General features: G+C 35.4%; 5 protein-coding genes across 6 annotated transcripts; 4 read left to right on the forward strand and 1 right to left on the reverse strand.

The window, feature by feature from the left end:
• Window positions 1–374: 374 nt before the first annotated feature.
• Window positions 375–1,855, forward strand: LOC105972145 (UPF0496 protein 1). Its single transcript, XM_012997088.2, has one exon. The coding sequence runs from the start codon at window positions 469–471 to the stop codon at window positions 1,684–1,686; it is 1,218 nt and encodes a 405-aa protein (XP_012852542.2). The 5' UTR covers window positions 375–468; the 3' UTR covers window positions 1,687–1,855.
• A 978-nt stretch (window positions 1,856–2,833) lies between these two features.
• Window positions 2,834–5,379, forward strand: EMB3111 (Tetratricopeptide repeat (TPR)-like superfamily protein). Its single transcript, XM_012997095.2, has 2 exons — window positions 2,834–3,861; window positions 4,241–5,379. Exons 1-2 carry the CDS (start codon window positions 3,108–3,110, stop codon window positions 5,218–5,220), a joined length of 1,734 nt encoding a protein of 577 aa, XP_012852549.2. The 5' UTR covers window positions 2,834–3,107; the 3' UTR covers window positions 5,221–5,379.
• Window positions 5,380–7,064: 1,685 nt separating this feature from the next.
• Window positions 7,065–8,555, forward strand: LOC105972196 (calcium uniporter protein 3, mitochondrial). The gene is made up of 2 exons (XM_012997136.2): window positions 7,065–7,837; window positions 7,932–8,555. The coding sequence occupies exons 1-2, from the start codon at window positions 7,259–7,261 to the stop codon at window positions 8,382–8,384; spliced, it is 1,032 nt and encodes a 343-aa protein (XP_012852590.2). The 5' UTR covers window positions 7,065–7,258; the 3' UTR covers window positions 8,385–8,555.
• A 5,107-nt stretch (window positions 8,556–13,662) lies between these two features.
• Window positions 13,663–14,943, reverse strand: LOC105972207 (fatty acid elongase 3-like). Its single transcript, XM_012997146.2, has one exon. It carries the CDS (start codon window positions 14,707–14,709, stop codon window positions 13,813–13,815), a length of 897 nt encoding a protein of 298 aa, XP_012852600.2. The 5' UTR covers window positions 14,710–14,943; the 3' UTR covers window positions 13,663–13,812.
• A 2,912-nt stretch (window positions 14,944–17,855) lies between these two features.
• On the forward strand, window positions 17,856–19,411 carry LOC105972219 (uncharacterized). 2 transcript variants are annotated; one of them, XM_012997164.2, is made up of 3 exons: window positions 17,872–17,993; window positions 18,159–18,253; window positions 18,494–19,411. In XM_012997164.2, exon 3 carries the CDS (start codon window positions 18,509–18,511, stop codon window positions 19,172–19,174), a length of 666 nt encoding a protein of 221 aa, XP_012852618.1. In that variant the 5' UTR covers window positions 17,872–17,993; window positions 18,159–18,253; window positions 18,494–18,508; the 3' UTR covers window positions 19,175–19,411. The 2 variants fall into 2 exon arrangements, with proteins under 2 accessions (XP_012852611.1, XP_012852618.1); XM_012997157.2 differs by lacking the exon at window positions 18,159–18,253 and having other exon boundaries at window positions 17,856–17,993.
• The last annotated feature ends 2,823 nt before the right edge of the window (window positions 19,412–22,234 follow it).

Consider the following 22,234-nt stretch of genomic DNA (forward strand, 5'->3'; position numbering starts at 1 on the left):
ATTTTTCAACAAATGATGAAGAGCTATATATTTACTATTAGAAGGTTGTCGGACAATTTATGACGTACCATTACCTTAATAATTCTTCTTCGATATACCTCATTGAAATCAAACAATAAGAAAACTCGGGCTGCAGGTATGCTTTCATTTAATTTTCCCTTTTTTCCCCCAAATAATTCATTAAAATAACTCAAATTGCCAAAATAAAATTAATAAGCTAAACCAAAATCTATAATCTATATAGTCAAATTTGTAAGGCACAGAGGAATAAAATTGGAATTATTATTATTGATTTATTTCAATTTCCGGGTGGTTTCGTATTTTAATTTTTCATTATTTATTTATAATTTATATCCAGGAAAGTCAAAAGTGTGAAAGTCAATGACCAAGAACACTATCTGACCACTCATCGGTCTGGTTCTTCTCTCTTCATTAATCCAATTAATCGCATTTACACATCAAACGAAAATGGGTAGTCAAATCAGCCGTATTAGCAGAAGCAGCAGCACCATCCGCCGCCGTCCCCCGTCGTCGGAGCCTCCCTCTCGAAGTCTCTCGAACCCCATCTCCAATTCCGCGGCGGCGTCGAAATCGTCGAACGCCGATTTCAGCTCATACGAAGCCGCCTGCCGCGCCGATCCAGATCTACGGAGCTTCGACTCGAGCCTCCAGCTCCGTACGACTCGAGCCATCAACTCAATCGCCGTCGGCCTCGAGGTCCGATCTCTCTCCCTAGATTCTCTCTCCGACGTGACGGAATGCCTGCTCGAGATGAATTACGAAGTAGTCAAAATCATCCTCCAGAACAAAATGGACGTTTGGAAGAACAAGGAGCTGTCCGAACTCGTCGACGACTACTTCGAGAACAGCCTCGCAACCCTAGATTTCTGCACCGCCCTCGACGCGTGCCTCAAACGCGCCGGCCACATCGAGTCCATCATCAACGTAGCCCTAAAAAAGTTCCACGAGGAACATAACTCCGGCGGCGGCGACAAGGACTACTCCAGAACCCTCGACGAATTGAAAAACTTCCAAACAACAGGCGATCCATTCACACACGAATTCTTCAATGTCTTCAATTCCGTCTACTCGAAGCAGCTCTCGATGCTCGAAAAACTGCAGGAGAAGAAACGAAAACTCGATCGAAAAATGGGAAAAGTCTCGGCTTGGAGGAAAGTATCAAATGTCATATTCATAGTCGCCTTCGCGTCCGTCTTGATATGCTCGGTCGTGGCCGCCGCGGTCAGCGCTCCGGCGGTGGTGACAGCGCTGGCGGCAGCCGCCGCGGTCCCGTTAGGGTCGATGGGAAAATGGCTGAACTCGATTTGGAAAAACTGCGAAAGGGATTTAAGAGGGCAGAGAGAGATAATCAGCTCAATGCAGATAGGGAGTTACATTGTGATCAAAGATTTGGACAACATAAGAGTGCTGGTGGATAAGTTTCGGATCGAGATCGAAGCTTTGTTGGCCAATGCCGAGTTCGCGGGCAGTGGGGATGAGGTGGCGGTGGTCGTGGCGGTGGAGGAGATTAAGAAGAAGGTGGATAGTTTCGTGAAGACAATACACGATTTGAGCAAGCATGCGAATAAGTGTACTCAAGAAACGAGGATGGCGAGGACTTTGATCTTGAGGAAGATTATTAATCATCCTAGTGGATCGAATCAGGACATTGGTATGTTTTCGTGATGAACGTGTAAATGAAAAATATTGGTCGGGGTTCGTGCATATTTTTTGACGGACCATTTCCGAGAAATTGAAATGAATATAGATTGATTATTTATGTATGTGATATATAGAGGTTATTATTACCTCTTTGTAGACACTATCTATTTGTTTTAGTTAACATTAATAATTGATTAACTAGTGGTTTCTAAATGGTGAAGTGGCGTATGCAGAGTGACGATAGCAAGTGACGCGTGTCTTTGATAAGGGCAGGGCGGCTGTCGGATTTCGACGTGTCGCCTTCCAAATTATACGAAGAAAGAAAAGGAAAAAATGGACTTGTGATGATATTTGGAGAATTTCGTTTATTTGATTATTGCAGAACTCGTTAATCTTGATTCTTGATGTTTTTTAAAACAGACGATAATAAGAACATGCCAAAGTTTGTCGCGTTCTTGTCGAGGAGAATGCCGGAGAGACAAATTTATACGATGCAAGAACAAGTAACTTTAGGACAACTGATGTTGTTGTGATGATAATGTACACTCGATCTTCAAATGTTGTTTAAGCATTGTTTGTTTCCTCTGCTTCTGCTAAGTTGTTAGTAGTTGAAACAAATAGTTTTCGATAGTCGGAGCAAGACATAAGAACGATCAAATATCGAGGAAGTGCACAACTCTAACTAGAGAATCGAGGTTTTCAGGGTTTTTAATGAAGATATCGTTAAAAATCGACTTTTAAGTTATTCGTTAACGAGTTTGCAAATAAAATTTTAATTCTTAGCTTATTTTGGTAAAAATATTTCAACCATTTTTAGGAGAATAAATAGCGCTTAAACCCCCTGTCACTTGACGTTTTTGCACATGAACCCCTTGTACTTTTAATATAAGCACACGACCTCGTTGTGTTATTCCACTTGACAAATAATTATTCTCATTTGGAAGAAGAAAATTTTGAAAGTAGAAGAGGCTATGTGCTAATATTGAAAATATAAGGGGTTTATATGCAAAAATATTAAACCACAAGGGAGTTGGAGTGCTATTTACCCTTTTTAGAAATTGGATCTTATTAAAATAAGGGTTAATGCCATTTTGCCCACTGAACTTTGACGAGTTTTGCACTTTGCCCCCCAAAGTAAAAATAGTTGCACCATGCCCCCAAACTCTGTTATTTGGAGCACCGATCACGAAATCGGCCATTTTCGGCCAAATCCTCGCCTGAGTTCAGCGCGTGCCATTCAAACGCGTTTTGGCAGGGGTAAAATAGTCAAATCACCTCCCTTCTCTTCTCCACCATGTTTTTGGCAGGGGTGAAACCCGACGCCCTCCTTCGAACAAAATCGAAGAAATTTTGAAATTCCCAATTCCCAATTTTCACTACTCTGATTAAAAAAATGATTGTCTGAATTCTCTCCTGATGAAGAAACTTCTTGAAATCTTTCCTCCATGTTTTCTTACCACACCCCCCATCGATTCCTCAAAGAAATCAAACCTTTATTAGGTCAAGTTCTAACCAAGGGTTTCACCTCTCTGAAAACCAACAAACACAGAAAACCCATCAATTATATCTCTCCAAACATCAAGAAACCCCACACCCAGAAATCATCAACCAAGAAAAATGCTAATAACCCAGAGCCAAAGATTTACTCGAGGGAGAAGATCACAAAAATCTACAACATCCTCAGGTATTCAACCTGGGATTCAGCTCAAGAACAACTGGACAATCTCCCGACAAAATGGGATTCCTACACAGTTACCCAAGTTCTCAAAACCCACCCTCCAATGGAGAAAGCTTGGCTCTTTTTCAACTGGGCATCCACGAGGAAAAAGTTCAAGCACGATCAGTACACTTACACCACAATGTGTGATATTTTCGGCGAAGCGAATCGGATTTCTTCGATGATGTATGTTTTTAGTCGAATGAAGGATGAAAAGGTCAAGGTTGATGTTGTCACCTACACTTCGATTATGCATTGGTTGTCTAACGGCGGCGATTTTGATGGGGCGGTTAGTTTGTGGGAGGAGATGAAGGCGAAGGGGTGCCGCCCCACGGTTGTTTCCTACACGGCTTATATGAAGATTTTGTTCGGTCGGAAGAAAGTTGATGAGGCCGCTGATGTGTACAAGGAGATGCTTGAATCGGGCGTAAAACCTAATTGCTATACTTATACGGTTCTTATGGAGTTTCTTGCTTCGTCCGGTGAGTTTGTGGTTACTTTGTTCGCAGCTTTTTATATGTATGTTTTCGGGCTTGTGCATTGGACTTTGTATGTATTATTTGAATTTAAAAGGTGGTAACATAGAGCAAGAAAACACGAATGGTGGAAATCGGTTCGAAAATTTGTAAAATGATTTGGTTTTCCATTTGATTGATGAATTAGAAATCGGAACAAATCTGTTCGCGATTTGAGGCCATATATTATGAGTTTCGTCTTGTGTACATATGTGTTATAAAAATGTAATCTTTTCTTTCTGTTTGTTGGTATTGACGAAAGCATATTCGATCGTAGATACATATATGCATAGTTGTATTGTATACTACTTTATTTAAGTGCTGTACTCTTCTTCATTCTCATCAGGCAAATTCGACGAAGCTTTGGAGATATTCGACAAAATGCAAGAAGCTAGCGTGCAACCGGATAAAGCCGCATGCAATATTTTGATCGAAATTAGTTGCAAAACAGGGGAAACACGGGCAATGACAAAGATTCTCGAATACATGAAAGATAACTTCTTTGTCCTCCGTTACCCGGTATTTCAAAAAGCACTCGAGGCTTTCAAAATTGCCGGTGAAAGTGATATGCTTCTAAGGCAAGTCAACCGACACTTCTCTGCAGAAGAAAACTCAAACGACGAGCCCGAAAAATATAATCTTGATAATGACTTTGCCTTGGAAAATAGCCTCGTTTTGAATTTATTGAATAAGCGGAGTCTTGTTGGTGTTGACTCTTTGCTTTCGGACATGGCTGAAAAGGGTGTTCGATTAGAAAGTGGGGTTGTCTCAAAAGTTATCGAGGTAAATAGTGCCTCTCAAAGGCAAAACGGTGCTTTATTGGCGTACGAGTATAGTGTAAAATCGGGAATAAATATCGAAAGAACTGCGTATCTTGCATTAATCGGTTTATTCGTTCGAATAAATTCTTTCCCGAAGGTGGTTGAGATTTTCGAGAAAATCGCCATGCAAGGTTTTTCTCTCGGCACACATTTGAACTCTACTTTGATATATCGACTTGGATGTGGCGAAGAAGCTACTTCTGCTGCAAAAGTGTTCGATTTGTTACCGGAAAAGGAGAGGAGTTGTGCTGAGTATACGGCTTTAATCGGTGCTTATTTTTCGTCGGGAAATGCTGACATGGCACTCGAGACATTCGATGTAATGAAAAAGGCGGGTGTTAAGGTTGTTTTGGGGACTTATTGCGTCTTGTTAGCTGGTCTCGAGAAATGTGGAAAGGCGCGTGAGATGGATTATTACAGAAAAGAAAAGAAGAGGCTTGAAAATGGGAGATCTTTTAATGTTTCAATGGAGGAAACTATATGTAATCTTCTGTTTGCTAGATAGATAGATCAAGGGTATTTTAGTCTTTGTTGTTCTGGAATATTTATTAAATAGTTAAGACTTTATTTGATGTTTGGTTAGTTTGATAACTTTGATAATGATAAATTATATTTTGGCAGCCGAACGAGGCCTAAGAGAATATATGAATGATATTCGTGAATATGTAGTCGTATCACAAATAAGGATAATATTTATTGATTTGAGTCACGAATTCGAAATATTATCGACAATATTTGGAGGTATTCGAATGCGAAAACAATGGAGGAGAAGGGCTGAACGTGGTGAAGTGATGCTGCAGAACATGTGTGGTCTGATTGAGGAATCTTTAATATTCTCAGAAATCAGAATATAATAATTGTGCTTGATTGCCAAATTGTGAGCATAATCCAAATACTACAAACAAGGACAAGGGTACGATGATGCTCTCACTAATTTATCGGTCCGAGGAATATCGAATAATAATATTGTCCTAAAGCCAAAAATAATCCGATTTTTGCACTTTTTAATTTGTTGGATTTTGGGAATCTATCCGTGCTCACACTCTCGATCTAAAGTAAAAAACTATACGAAAAAAATTCGGTAATTTAATATATTGCTGAATTAATAAAACTTCACTAGTCAGGTTTAACTGTAAGAAGAAAGGGAACACGTCTGACTACATTATTTATCACACAATTAAATGAAAAGAACGATTTATTCCAAGAAAAATGTAAACAATTGAAGTTCGATTGTTCAATATCCTTGTCAAAGTCGTATGTATATGTGTGTATATATATGATCACGTTAATTTAGTTGCAGCCACCTTTCATTCCCAAACTAATAAAATGTTCAATTTAGTTGGCAAAAAGCATTTTAAAAAGCTAGTTAATTAATTAATTAGTTGAGTGGTTCTTATGTTTATACAAATCCTAATCGGTTCTTAGATAGATACACGCAATTTTCTCTTCATTGAGTGCAAAAGGCATAATTCAATTAAGCATCAATTTTGGCTCTTCACTTTTGATAACACGAGTCTCCAATGAAGGTTCTTAATCTTACTAATTCGGTATAATTAAATACATAAAACAAACAAAGTCCAATAAAATAGTTTAGTTTAATTGATGAAGTTAGAAGAGCGCTAATGTTAATCAACTAATCAAGAAGACAAAATTGATAAAATAATATTGATGTTGTATTAATTTCAGTAATGTGCAAAACTATATAATATATAAAAATTGAATTATTCTCCTAAAAAAGCAAAAAAAAAAAAAAAAAAAAGAAAATGGAATGGAATTATATGGCAATAGGCTGAACCCGGTGTAGGTTCATACAAACACCAATTGAGACTTGGGAAACAGCTAAGTGCTACCCATTTAAAAGTTACCGGGTTCGGGTTCGGGTTCGGGTTCGGGTTCGGGTTCGGGTTTGGGTTTCGGATATGTATCCACCCAAATGTTTATGTGGCGACACGTTCACGTGTAACTTACCAAAACTCCATCCATCTTCCTCCGTCTTTTCCTTTTTTCTCAAATTAAAAAGAATAAAAAATTAATCCAGCCACGTCACATCCACCCACTTGATCCTCTGTGCACCGGACTATTATAGCACATTGACCACATCTCATTTCCAGCCTCTCCACAATTAACACGTGTCAATCATAATTTATTAGAGCCAACAAAGAAAGCGTCCCTAATTAATCAGACGGTGCTTATCCGCTGAGCCACGTCACCCTGATTAAAGAATTCACGAGTCGCGATGTATGTGATTTTTAAACATTTGACCCATTTGTTCCACATTATTGGGCTGTATAAAATGAATTTCTTTCTTATTTATTAAATAAATAAATAATTAAAATATCAGATAATAATAATGACATTATTTTATTCTTTTATTTTGTTGGCTCTTGTGGGTAGAGCTATATATAGACAGCCCTACGCAACAGTTTGAACCAATTCAAAACAAACCCATTTAATTTCCCTTCTCTCTCATTATTTTCTCTCTCTCTCTCTCTCTCTACAAAATCTTCTTACAGTAATTTATACGTTATTTTTTTCTGGCATCAATGGCGTTCAAGCAAACATTAGCTCAACGCGTATTCAGCATGTCGAGAATCAGCACCCCCGCCGTAACCAACTGCCGCGTCTCCTCCCCATGCACCGCCGCCCAATCCAAAGCCCTGAACCATCGCACCACGCCGACCAAACTCGCACCCGACCCCGGAGACGACGGAATATTCCGGCGACACCTCCACCACAACTCGGCGGCCGCGCCGCCGCCGCCCGGGATGCGGTTCCTCCCCACCGGAGAAAAGCTTCTGGAGAAGCTCCGGGAGATGGACATTGCCAGAGACAGGTTCAGGCTCGACAGCCTGACACCGGCGGAGCCGGCGGCGGCGGCGCCGCCGACGGTGGGGAGTCTGACGGTGAAGGACGCTGTGAAAATCCTCAGAATTTCCCAGCTGGAGACGGTGAAGTTGAGGTTGAGGCAGATCGAAAAGGATTGCGTTTCTTATTCAGAGTTCCTGGAAATCTGCGGTCAAGATTGCTCGACCACAGATCAACGGCTAGAATTCGCCAAAATGCTTGACCAATCCGGAACAGTAATTGTTCTTGGCAACATCGTTTTCCTCAAACCCGAAAAGGTAATTTCATAATTTCTGTAATTAAATAAACAAATAATTAATTAATTAATCCGAGATTAAAGAAACTAATTAAACTGTACTTAATTACGTGCAGGTGATAAAAGCCATACAAGCAATAATGCCAGAAACTAATCCAATCAAAATGAAGGAATTTCAAGAAATGGAAAAACAAAAGCAAGCAATTGACGAAAAAGCCAAATTACTCGTACATCGTGAGCTCAATTTCGGATTAGGTTATCTGTGTGTCCAAACAGCAGCATTCATGCGGCTAACGTTCTGGGAACTGTCATGGGATGTAATGGAACCAATCTGCTTCTACGTAACCTCCATGTATTTCATGGGTGCATACGTTTTCTTCCTTCGAACAGCTAAAGAACCTTCGTTCGAAGGGTTTTACCAGAGCCGATTCCACTCGAAACAGAAGCGATTAATCGAGGCCGAAAATTTTGATATTAAAAAGTATAACGAGCTTAAAAAAGCTTGCTATTCTTACTCACCGGCGCATCGAGAAAACGGTGTCGGGTTTAATTCTTCGGTTATTTTATGAAATTATTGTGAGAAATACTAAGACAAGAAGAATGTATTTCTTAATTAAAAACGTGTATTTGTAATAGGTTTGTTATAGAGATGTATTAATCCGCGGCTTTTTGTGACAATAGTATGTAGGGTTCCTGATAATCAATATATTTATGGAATCAAATTATAACATATATTTCAACGTTTTTGTTAATTGTTACATATGAATCATTTTTTGGCGTGTACGCTGAAATAGTTAAATTATTGAGAGAAATGAAGAACGTTGTAAACATGACTAATTATTAAGATTGAAATTAGGTCAGTAAACAACCAAATCAACATTTGAGCTAGTCTGGTCCCACAAGGGATGGCCTAGCGGTTGAAATAAGTGAGTATACGTCAGTTGATCTACGTTCGAATTTTCTTGTCAACAGTCGCTAAGTCAAACTTGTCACAAATAGTTAGTCTAGTGTGGTTTCCGTCTCTTGTGTTGTTTGCAAACTATTATAAAAGATAATAAGTTTATCCAGTCACTAGGCCAAAATGGTCGACTGGCGACGAAAATGTATATTTGGCGACGATTTTTTACTGTCTGCGACGAATTTTTTTCGTCGCCAAATCCTACACAAAACGTCGCCAAACACCCGTCGCAAGGTCTGCGACGAAAAGTCACTTGCGACCAAAATTTTGATATTAAAAAGTATAACGAGCTTAAAAAAGCTTGCTATTCTTACTCACCGGCGCATCGAGAAAACGGTGTCGGGTTTAATTCCTCCGTTATTTTATGAAATTTTATTGCGAATTAATGGAAACGATATATGTTGTATTATTATGGACAAGAAGAAAGTATTTCTTTATTAAAAACGTGTACTTGTAATAGGTTTTGTTATAGAGATGTATTAATCCGCGGCTTTTGTGACAATAGTTTGTAGAGGGTTCTTGATAATTAATATATATGATATCAAATTATTATATATATTTTTTTGATGTTTTTCTTAATTGTTACTTGAATCGTTTTATAGCGTGTACAATTGAAACGAGTTGTAAATTGAAATAGTTCAAATTATTTGGAGAATTGAAGAAATTAAACGTTGTAAACATGACCAATTATTAAGATTGCAATCAGGTCAGCAGACAACAAAATCAATATTTGAACTAGTCTGGTCCCGCACGGGATGATCTAGCAAGCGAGTAGACGTCAGTTGGTCTATATTTGAATCCTCATGCATGACAATGGTCGATAAGTCGAGTTTGTCACACATAATTAGCCAAGTGTGGTTTACGTCTCTCGTAAGATTTGCAAATTATTATAAAAGAGAATAGATTTATCCAGTGCAGCTTTATATTTGGCTCCGTACTACTTCATTAAAAACATTTGAGCTAGTATTTATTGTGTAATGGTTTTCGAAAAAGTTGATTTCAAAGATTAATATTTAATTATTAAGAGAGAAAAAACCCACAAGATATGAGTGGATACTTGTCCAACTATTGATGGTTGGTGAGATTTGTCCTAATGAAAAATATTATTGATGAGTCACTAGGAATAATTAGTGAATGAACATGAATTGTTGAAAGAAATAAAGTGTTTTACAATGATAATAAAAGAATTACATTAGGTTGCAAGTATAGAAAATGATGATTAATTTTTAACAAATTAAGAAATTTACATATTAAGGAAGATTCTCTATTCATTGCCTATTGGATCCGTTTCGAGTCGCCGCATACATTGAACCTGGACAGTGAACTAATAAACCCCGATTATACATTCAATAAATATGATATATATATTTTTTTTTCTTCTATATATACCGATTGCAAATAAGGGTAACTGATGAGGAAAATAATTACTTATCAAAAAAAAATGAGGAAAATAATTAGACGACGTGCTAACTGGTAACGGTGTAATTACCTGGCTGGAATACACTATTATTCACTATTCTTTATTTCAATATATATATATATATATATATATATATATATATATATATATATATATATAAATATATATAACTGGATTTGTTATATTAATGAATGGAGAAAATATTAATCTTATAATGGAAATGGTTCATCAGGTACGACGTACGGATAGGAATTCCATGGATGTAATAATGTACATCAATATAAAGATGAGCATAAACACATTCATAATATTCTACCTACCTTTTGTTTCATTTAATTTATTTATGCATTTGTCATTTATATTTATATTTGCATGTTTCAATTCAATGGGGAGATGTATGTTGATAAGAATGCCACTCCATAACTACATCAGAATATAATTAGTTTTAAAAATATTAAAAAATTAAACCCCTTTAAAATATAATTTAATTATTTCGAGAAAAATCATAATGTTTTTTTTTTAATCACAAAAAAAACAAAAAAAAATGAAAATTTTAGATGTTGCATGGGACGAAGTACATATATATTTTTTTTCTAATTAAATTAAATTGCATAGTATGGTGAATTTTGTTTTTAGCTCTGATTAGGTGCTAAATTAACAATACAGGATAAATAGGTGGTGATTAATTATTAATAATAGATTGTGGAGGATAACTATATATCATGAAGACATGGCACTTAATTGGCAAGATGGCTGCACCTTATTTTTCCTTAACGATATATAATTATAATTGAACGTACAGTCTTTTCTTATCTTCATTTAATTCCAAGATATCGATCAGATATATATTCATTCATAGTATATATAATATAAATATAAATATAAATGTATTAATTGCCGCGTCAACAAGCTATATCAACTCAATTATATGACTCACTGAATCATCTAAAGGCATTTCGATTCTTGAAGATAACAAACACTTGCAATTAAGTTTTTGAGTCTGCTAAGAAATCAATAGTACCATTAGTTCAATGCATTATAGAGTCCGTTTCACGAACGGAAGCTCTTAAAGCAGCAATAGTATAGAACGATTTTATGTTGAATTATGAGAAAACTATAACGAAAGTTCTAACCATGTTAAGAAAAGTGAGGGACGAGATTGATGGTAATGTGAACTTCAACAAGCAACAATTAAATTATATATTGTATGGCTTAATTCCACTTTGCACCCTTGAAATATACCATTTTGGCACTTTGCACCCTCAAAATAAATTAATAGCACTTTGCACCCTCGAAATACAATAAATCATGCATAATGCACCCCAAATGATTTTTTAAAGCTAAAAAATATAAATTTAATATTTGTAGTGATATTTTTTTAGGATGCCAAATGTCAAATATTTTTTTTATTCATCAATCATTTTGAAACTATAAAGTTCAAAAATAAAAATACATTCCATCAACATATTTAAAAATTATATTGTTTTATCAAAATAAAATATTTTACGAAAAAAAATCATTCAGCTATTACGTTATCAAGTTATCTGAAAATTATTTTTTCTTCCAAATATTTTCACCTAATATTTTACAAACAGTGACATAAAAGATCCACAATCGAATAATTTAGTGATAAAAGATTATTTTTTTTATTTTTCTTTTGTAAGATAATGTAGTTTTTTTTTAAATAATCCGGTGTAATTTTTATTTTTTCGCACTTTATCCGCTCGAAATTAGGTTTGAGGTTCAAGAAAACAACAATTTTTTTTTATTTTGTACCCCAAAAAGAAAAACACCAATGAAAAATAAAATTGCCTTTATTATTCAATTGAGGGTGCATTGTGAATGATTTATTGTGTTTTGAGGGTGCAAAGTGCTATTATTATTTTTCGAGGGTGCAAAGTGCCAAAATGGTATATTTCAAGGGTGCAAAGTGGAATTAAGCCATATTGTATTAAGCTTTCATAGATCTATAAAATATATATGTACTAAAATATTTTTATGCGTTATTAATTTATATATTATATGGGGCTTCTTAAATTTTTCGAATGTGTATGATCTTATAAATTTAGCGAATTATTAATTTAGCACGTTGTCCCCGAGTCGGGACCGAGAAAATTTATTATTTAAGCAAGGTTATTCATTTATCGAGGTTCTACTGTACTTCATTAATACATTATAAAATGAATAATCCCTTTCCCACAAAATAACTTATTTCATCTCTCAGACACAAAAAAGATAGAAAATTAGAGAAGCAATAAATATTAGGGAAGAACACGCTTCGCAAATCTTGGAGCGAGCTACTACAAAAGAGAGAAACTTGAACTAAAGTCGGAGTTAGTGCTACAACGGTCAAGTCAGTCGATATCGAAATGTGTTATTTTACATAGGATTCGTAGTTAATTATTAGGAAAATACATTATGCATAATGCATGATTGCATGTATGTTAATGGAGTGAGAGAATATTTTTTTATGTAAATGGGGCCGGCCACTTTCGACAGTCGGAGCAATTCTTAGTAGGGCGTAACATACTGGGCTTGATCCCTAATGGGCCCTTGTGGATTTGTTCTTTCCAGTTAACGGGCCTTCTAATTGATATTTAATACATAGCCCGGCCCGATTTTGAAGACCCGTTTCTAAAAATAGGTCGCTTTGTCAAATGATGTAAACACTGAAAACTGAAAAGCATATTTCCATTGTAGTTGATATTTTCACGTTTTAAATCATTGTCAAGTTGACACTTAATTCTCGTGGTTATATATATACAGTGGGACTTGTCGTCACGTAGTTATATTTATATAATTATTGGAATTTTCATGTGCTTATTTGCATGTTACCAAAAGGTTGCTTTTATAGTGATGGCTGAAAAATACAGAAATTTAGATTATGACCACTGAACGTTGACAAAATATCGAATTTTACCCCTTTTTTTCTGTTTTTTCTAGAAAAGTACTAAAATAATTAACTATTGCCGTCAGATTATAATATCATACCTTGTTGGATTTTTCTCATATATATTAATTGCAAATTTCAAGTACTATAGTTTATTCCTGAACGAATTAATTTCCAGAAAAAAAAAAAAAATAGCTCTTATTTACACTGGTTGAATTTTAATCGTAGATTCACACATAATCACAAAAACACTTATATATATATATATATATATATATATATATATATATATGTATGCTTAGAAGACAATTACTAAATTAAATTTACGGTTCAAATCCGCCTGGTGTGTATCATATTAATCTAACTTCCCAGATTCAGCGCGGTCGACAATTAGTAAGTGGTGAGTGCATCAAATTGAATAAATGATGTAAGAATGTAATGGTAAACTCCTCACTAATCTTTATATTATATAATATTGGTTCTTATATTTGCAGAAACTATCAAAGTAATTAAGATTACATAATTTGTTTTTGCTAATTTCTTCTTCACTGTTATATTTAGTCACTACTGGAAAAGGGCTTGTTAATTCACTGACATTACTATATGTTACATATAATACTGATCATATTATATATATAAAAGATATACATATATATTTATATTTTGTGGCATTAATCTACTACTACTACTAAAATAGAAAAGGGTAAAAAGAAATAAATATGTCAGACCTCAAATATCTCTGTCTTTGACCATTTCTACTAAACGGCCGTCATCGGCGCCACCGCCGCCGCCGCCGCCGCGGGCCTTTACTTTCCGGAGATGCATTTTGACGTAGAAATTGAGCACCAGTAACAGAATTGCCCCGTTCAGGACGGAGTTGAAAACCCACGCGCCAATCCCGTTGCATCCGCCCTTGACGAAATGGAGCAGGAGCACACCGAAATGGCACACCAGATTACAGCTCAGCAGGGCCATCTGGCAATTCACCACGAATGGGAAGCACGCGCTCGGCAGCCCGATCGCCGTCCAGAACCGGTAGCCGTACACGACGGAGTACACGAGCGTCGTCAGAAGGATGGCCAGAACTTGAAACGATTGGGAGAATTCGAGCCAGAGGAACGACATGAATATCATGATCGAGTGGTTGAAGAGCTTGAAGAACGACAGCTTCCGGTACCGGAGGATCGCCACGAACGACCGGAGCGCGTGGAGGAAACGCGACAGGTAGTACACGTACGACCAGAAGAACACGCGCCCGGAGGGGCGCGTGCCGAGCGGGAAGCACAGGAGCCACTGGAACGGGGTGGTGCGGGAGCGGCGCCACAGCCACCGCGAATCTCGGATCTCGGCGGCGGCGGAGAGCACGGTGCCGGCGAAGATGGTGGCGGAGATAAGGGCCATGCAGAGGGAGTGCGCGGCGGGGACGGGGCCCAGCGGGAGGGGGCGGCGGTGGCGGAAGAGGAGGAGGAGGAGGGCGTGGAGGAGGACGGCGGCGGAGATGTAGAGGGCGATGGAGGAGAAGAGGAATGACCACGTGGAGCCCCATGATTGAGCGTGGCTCCATCGGAATCCGACGATAGATGGGTGCTCCGAGAGGTAATACCTCAAGCTGTTAAACGGCGTCATCTCTCGCCGGACTAGAAAGGCAATCGCCCCTCAATTCTCTCTCTAGCTTTCTCTCTCTTCAATTTTTTATTTTATTTTATTTAAAAATAAAATAAAAAATCAATCGGTATTTTCTGAGATTGACGCGGAGCGGATGAGAAGGTGAAAGGAAAATAATCTTCACCCCAAGAAATTCAAAGGGTGACAATTGACAAACACTTGGCCAAAAAAAAATCTTCCTTATTTTTATTTCTATTTTTAATTTCAATAAAAAAAAATTATTTTCTTTTTTCTAAATCAAATCTAAATTCTGAAGCAGTGTATCAGAATAATTGGGGAAAACCATATATAGAAAAGAATTTTCAATTTTGAGTGAGTGAGTGAGTAGACGATGAGCGGTGAATAAGTGATTACGTGGAGCAATCTGATTGGATTAGTGATTTCATTACTTTTTTTAATTTGTCGTGACTAATGTTGTTACCGTCATATACCTTTATTTGGCCCCTACCCAGTACAATCAATCTTGAAAATAAATGTCAGCCACAACCCTATAATTTTGTAGCTTCTTTATTTTTCAATTTGGTTTGGTCTTTTAAACTTGATTTTGTACTTTTGGAACTAAATTAAATCAAATTAAATATATCATAAACATATAATATAATAATAATGTAATGTTGATGCAACCAAAATCTTATAATAAAATTGATGTCATGATTTTAAACAGGTGGTGAAAAACATAACAAACTGAGAATAATTAGGACGAATATTATTATCACCCATACTTTTGCATCAGCGTTTTATGGCAAATATTTCAAAACAAAATAATTTCACCCCACTTTTCAATATTAGGTTCTATTTAACCCAAATATTACAAGTAACAATACTTTCAGGCAAGAGTCGTGCATGCTTTAAATTATTAGGCACGTCTCTGCGGTTGGAAGAAAATATTCAATTCTCAATTTTTTTATTTATTTTTGTTGTGAATTTTACATATCAAAAAATACATAATTAAAAAGTTCAATTGAATAAATGAATGCAACACCGTTTCTCACGAACATAAATTTCAGAGCGTCACACTGTACAAGAACTGCCCGGGGTTAGTTTCTAGGTATAGATAAGTTCAATTTATTTAATCACGATAAATTAATACAGTCTAATTTTTTATTAATTTAATAAAAATATTAAATAATAGAACGAATTATTTTTTAATACATTTTTATCGAAGTGAAAATTGGGAAAATTATTATTTACGTGAGATTGTTTATTTATCGATGTTCTACTATATATTGTTGAACGTAAGAAATAGCTCTCGAAATTTCATCATTTATAATTATTATTATATGACACTAGCACGGGATATTATTTTAAAAGTGAAAAAAATAATCAACTTAATACATAATAAGAAAATATCGTACACTAACATAGTCAATAACATTAGTTTTTTCTTTTTTAAATATTACATATTAAGATTTATAATTCATATATATAGATTAAGATTTAAAAAATTGTATTTCTATCTTTCTCCCTTAAGATTTGAGATATATTGATAAAAATCGGAGATTGATAATGGTTACAAATTATAGTTAAAAATTAGTAGTTAAAAATAAATAATTACAAAAATACCATTAGGGTATAAAAGATACTCTACTTGTTGTTGCATCAATTAAATCAGTTTTGCTAGTAGAGATTAATTTAATAAATAAATTAAAGAAGGTTAGATACGGGCGCAATTTTGAAGTAATAAATAAAGTGGTAAAATTAATTTATTTTTCGAAATATACAGAAAAGGCATGGAACTACTGTAAATCAACATTTCCAACGAAAAAAAGGTGAATATGTGCCCCATTATTATCGACATAAATATTAAATACAGCCAGACAAATTAAATAATTGTAAAATAAATAAAAGCCATAATTTATTTTCAACAATAAAGTGCAAAAGACACGGATTTTTGGTGCCCCTACACACCTTCATTAAATATCTTTGTGCAACTTCATCTCATTCACACACTAACACACACAGCATGCAGTATCTACTATAAGCTATATATATGCGTGTTTCTTGGTATTCCAATTTTGACCACAACTATTTCATGCTCTATTCCAATTTTGACCATAAATAATTCCATGCCTAATCGAGTGAAACAATTATATTCGTGTTTCTTTACGTAAATGAATGATAATTGCATTGGATTGGAACCCCAAAATTGAAACTTTCATATTTCATGAAAGGATATATATATATATATATATAACGGTTTTTCCAAGAATGGCACCATTCGTAACAAACATGAATTTCAGTGCCAAGAATTGACTTTTAATAGATCGGATATTGGACGGTGACGATTAAATGTCACGGCCCAGTCACTGTAGCTATATTGTTTTCAAAATTCAATATATTGCAAATTTATATATTTTTTTAACTTTATTTAAAATGGGCCCAGAATCCAGATCCGTCGGCCCATGGCCGAACCCTGCCCAGCCTTGTATAAGCCCACAAAGCTTTGTTTTTTATCCGATTTGGAATTGGCTATTTTGCCCCCTAAAATGGTTACTATTTTTGCTCACAAATCGTAGCATGGGTCGGAGTTCTTGGAGGTGAACAAGCTTCTCGATTTGGTTGCCGCCTCCGTCAAATTGCGAATTTCGATGTGGCTTTGAAGTTCGGGGAGAAATTTTATACTACTTCTTTGGTCGGTCGAAATTCTTCTATAGAGTATCTTTAGTTTCCAAAGGAAGCCCCGGTACACATATTCCATCTGCGGGAGAAGCCATCCTCCATGCTCTTCTTTCGGCGAGAGACAAAGGTTATTAATGATCGTCTTCATTTTGCAAGTTTATTTCCTTCTTGCTCTTACGCTGGCTCACTCTCTTACTTCATTCATTGTTTCTAACTGCTTGAAAGGCTTTTCCCTTCCACCGTTTTTCGCCATGTGTGCCTAATTGATTTCGTATTCCCCTACAAAAATTAAAAAAAAAAAAAAATGACCCAAGCTATTATAATTACTCAAAAATAATTGGTTTCTAAAGATTTTTTTTTTTGAATATTGTAAAGAATTGCGATATTAAACAAAAGTGTTCCAATATTTGGAGCATGACCCAATCGAAGTATTTATTAAGCCCACTTATTAGCCCAAAAAACAAATGTTTGACTTTTAGCTACGCGACCCGTTCAAGATTTTCGAACAAGAAGTGGAAATTTCTAGAAGTCAATAATCCTTTTTGCAGAGATATTTCTCTTTTGGCGTTCATGATTCAATTCCTTCCCACACTCAATTTGTTGCCTGATCACTAAAAAGTAAAAAGGTGAGTATTTTTGTTTTTCCCTCTTTTGTTTCATTCTGTTGAATTCATATGTCGTTTTGTTCCGTGTTTAATGGTTATATGTTAGATTTACTTTTCGGCAATTTACGAATCATATCCTTGAAATTACATCCACAAATTTAGGGTTACTGTGATCTAAAATTGCAGGAATTCCTGGAAAAAAGAGGCTGTTGTTGGAATTTCTTCCTGTATTAGCGATTCACATTGTTAGGGTTTCCAATAATCTGAGATTGGGGATTAATGTTCGTATAATCATTTCAAAATATCAAATCCTTTTCTGTTTTGCACACACGACTGCCATTTATTGAATGCCAGCCCTTTGCTTTGGGATGATCCGATTATCAGATATTTATTTTCGTTTTTTCCGATCTCGCCGTAACTAATGATTCTTCGAAATTGAAAAACATAGCTTGTGTAGGAATTAATGTTTTCGATTCGGTGTTTCTTGCTCTGTCAACCTAATCGATCTTTCGATTTTTCAGTTCATTTCGACAGATATGTCAGACTCTCATGATCCAATCTCCGCTGCACACCAAAGCTCATCTTCCTCAACGGGAAATGCAAACGAAGCTGGCGATTTCGAGTGCAACATTTGTATCGATTTAGCACAGGACCCCGTGATTACACTCTGCGGGCATCTCTACTGTTGGCCATGCCTATACAGATGGCTAAGAGTTCACTCTCAGTGTCAAGAATGCCCTGTTTGTAAAGCCCTAATAGACGAGGAAAAACTGATCCCTTTATACGGCAGAGGCAAAACCCCAACCGACCCAAGATCCAAACCTGTTCCAGGTGTTGAAATACCTAATCGGCCAGCTGGACAAAGACCCGACACGGCCCCACCTCCACTTTCAGACAACAACTTTTCGAACGTTATGTTAGGTCTCATGGGTGGATTCTTGCCTTTTGCGTCCGCGAGTTTTACTAACTTTGGTATGTCTGCTGGCTTCGGAGGGATGTTTTCTCCGTTTTTCGGAGTTCAGTTTCATGGATTCTCGAGTGGTGGTGGGCATGGTGGGCCCTCTTCGGGCTATCATTATGGATATGGTGGAGCCCGGCCCAATAGGGAGGCTAGTCGAGCTGCTCAGACGGATGATGAGAATTTGAAGAAGATTCTTTGCGTGGTTATTGTTTTCGTGCTTTTTGCTTTTCTAACAATGTGAGTGCATTTTTTCCCGCTTCTGCTAAATTTGGTGTTAAGGCATTCGAATTCTTTGTTGTTGTTTTTGTTTTTGGGTCCAAGTTATGTGGTCTTAGTGATGATATGTGTGTGTGTGTGTGTGCGTGTGTGCGCGTGCCTTTTATTTTAGGATGCTCTGTAAATTCCTTTTACAAGATGAATAGGTGCCGTTTGGACGAACAAATTGGTTCGTAATTTCGATCAATTCTTTTTCCGACTATTTCTATGTACATGATTTTTTTCTTGCTTCCACCGCTGATTGATAACGTGATCTTTACATCGATTGTTCTCGGATTTTCGGTAGTTTTGAGTCTGCTTTTACTTTTGGTGGACGACTTTTCCGAGGGATCTCGGTCTATATTCGTTAGCTCAACATACCATGTTCTCAATGATGTTTTATTACATTGTTTTAAGGTATTGTGTGGTGAGAGTCAGCATCAGAAAGTGGAATAATGAATTATTTGGTATTTGTTTTCTTTGAGCCCACCAGAAATTGAAATCAGACCACAACAGAGAAACACAAAACTTTGTGGGAAAATTATTGTTTGTACTTATTATTGCAATATTGCATTGTCAATTTGGAGATATATATTTGTTATGGGGTCATATGTTTTGGGGGGGAAAATAATAAAAATGAAAAATAATTCGAATTTATTTATTTATTATTTGTTATTTTTGGGGGCACTATTTTTGTATGGATGAGCATGTGGAGAACATGGATATGTTAGTTGTGGATGATGACGTGTACTTTATATGTGAGTGTGTTATATTCTCCACCTTTTTTTAGTTATGAAGACACAATTTTATGGACTTATCATGTGAGATTGCACATGCTTAATTATTGGAGAAATAAATCAATTCAATCATGCATTTATTGGCTTTTACTTCTTGCATAGGGATAAAAAAAACAACAATTTTTTTTTTAAAACTTTTGATTTATGTATATTTTGTTATTTATGATTATTGCAAGTATTCCCCTTCTTTTTTTCTTTTTTTTTTTTTAAATTACGAGCGTCCCAAAATAAGATTAAATAACTTTCAGATTCATGTGTTGTTATGATTACGTCCCTATGGAGTTATGAGTTACGGAATTTTAAAGATTCGAAGAAATACTCGTTTAATGAAACGGTAATTTAGACAATTGATTCATTTCGTTAGAGTTTGTAACACACTGTTAGTTTTAATCGAAACCAATTAGATATTGGAAGACGACATCTATATTTTTATAAATGAAGATAGTTTATATGTAGCTGTAAGTTATACGAAGCAAAAGTTAACTCAAATCTGAAATCAACATATATAATATAATTTTGATTAATCATAACACATTATTACAGAAAATATTTAAAACCATTTGCTGGCATGGATCGATCTGCATGTTATTCTTTTGTACCCTCATGCAATTAATTAATTAATTAATTACAAGAAGCATTAATATTGCCAATAAGTCGTGTAATATCCCTAGTTGTTCAGACAATACATCAACAACCTTAAAAATAGTAGCTTAAGCCCACCTGTTAAATCAAATCGATCCTTCGAAAGGATAAAAGGAAAATAAGATTTATTTATTTATTTATTTATTTATTTATATAATACTTTAGCCACTTTAATTTAAATTTTCTTGCTGAAAAAACCGACCCTTCATCAGCAATGACTGGCCCACGACCATGACTCACCCATCTGTGCATTGAAAGCCTTTGAAAAAAGATGATTATTTATTAATTATAATTAATAATTTAATATTGAGTTACAAGTATTTAATGTTACGTATAAGAAGTTGGCGTAGATTGTGGATCAAATGGATGGGGAAAAAATCTGGGATTTTCAAAAAGTTATTATTTATTTAATTTGTGAGCAGTCAATTAGGTCTTCGTACATTAAATGTTTGTACAGAATATCAGGAATAGTAGTATTATTTTTTTTTTTTTTTTTTTTTTTTGGTAATGCAGGAACCCGCAGCCAACCATATAGGTGCACTGGGTAAACCTACACTCTCGTATAATAGCTTGCAAACCATACGAGAGATGTAAACCACACTAGGCTAACAATGGGAATAGTAGTATTAGATTTATATATATATATATATATATATATATATATATATATATATATATATATATATATATATATATACATGCTTAGATTTTGCAGCAACCTAGCTTCTAAGCTAAGTCGGTGGGGGTGATCTGCATTTCTGTTCAAGACTTTATTTTTTATTTTATTTTTGTATTTATATATTTATTATAAATGATGGAAACTGAAATGCTGATATTGCTGCTCATATTATATATATAAAAAGAAAACCCTTATTTTGGCACTGACGAGTACAAGAATTTAATTTATTACAGAGTGCTCTTACCTGTTTCGGTGTTCGGGGGTAGTTTCCTCGAAAGAAAATTTAGGGTTTTTTATGCATAAATTATGAAAAAACAGAAAAGAAAAATAAAAAGATTATTTTTGCATTCATTTGAATTTTGGGTGAGCTAAATAATAAAAATTGAGTGGATTAAATAAAATTATATGTATAATATAATGGAGTAATTTATCATTGAAAGATGGTTCGAGTACACCCTAGCATAGACTGGACTCGCCGCGATAACATTTTAATTTGTTAATTATGAAATCTTAATAAATCGTGTGATTTATTAACGTTGATAGACCACTATAATTAATTAATTACCTTATTTTTAAAAGTTGTATTAGATAATTAGTACTTTGACATTGGATTCTTAAGCTTAATCAATCCTTTTCTTTTTATATACATATACGGGAAGTGTAGCTACATATTTGTATTGGATAAATTCCATTTTTCGTGCAATCTCATAAATATCATACGAGAGATGTAAACCATAATCGGACTCCATTTGTTAAATGGCACATTTATAGTGATTTATTCAACAAAGAAAAAGGAAAACAGAAATTAATTAAGTGTCGGGCGAATTGAAAGCTTAGTGTAAAAGATAGAGAGAAGGTGAGCCGTCGATGGCGCAACCAACGACTCTTTAGAACCGTTGATCAAAGATTAAATCTTCTACGGCCACGA

This window comes from Erythranthe guttata, chromosome 8, assembly GCF_056151865.1.
Source record: "Erythranthe guttata isolate IM_541 chromosome 8, IM_541, whole genome shotgun sequence".
NCBI lineage: Eukaryota > Viridiplantae > Streptophyta > Magnoliopsida > Lamiales > Phrymaceae > Erythranthe > Erythranthe guttata.

Coding starts and splice junctions, on each gene's coding strand:
- LOC105972219 (XM_012997157.2), top strand. CDS start 18,509: ATGTCAGACTCTCATGATCCAATCTCCGCTGCACACCAAAGCTCATCT.
- EMB3111 (XM_012997095.2), top strand. CDS start 3,108: ATGTTTTCTTACCACACCCCCCATCGATTCCTCAAAGAAATCAAACCT. Junction 3,862..4,240: donor GGAGTTTCTTGCTTCGTCCG/GTGAGTTTGTGG, acceptor CATTCTCATCAG/GCAAATTCGACGAAGCTTTG.
- LOC105972145 (XM_012997088.2), top strand. CDS start 469: ATGGGTAGTCAAATCAGCCGTATTAGCAGAAGCAGCAGCACCATCCGC.
- LOC105972196 (XM_012997136.2), top strand. CDS start 7,259: ATGGCGTTCAAGCAAACATTAGCTCAACGCGTATTCAGCATGTCGAGA. Junction 7,838..7,931: donor TTTTCCTCAAACCCGAAAAG/GTAATTTCATAA, acceptor AATTACGTGCAG/GTGATAAAAGCCATACAAGC.
- LOC105972207 (XM_012997146.2), bottom strand. CDS start 14,709: ATGACGCCGTTTAACAGCTTGAGGTATTACCTCTCGGAGCACCCATCT.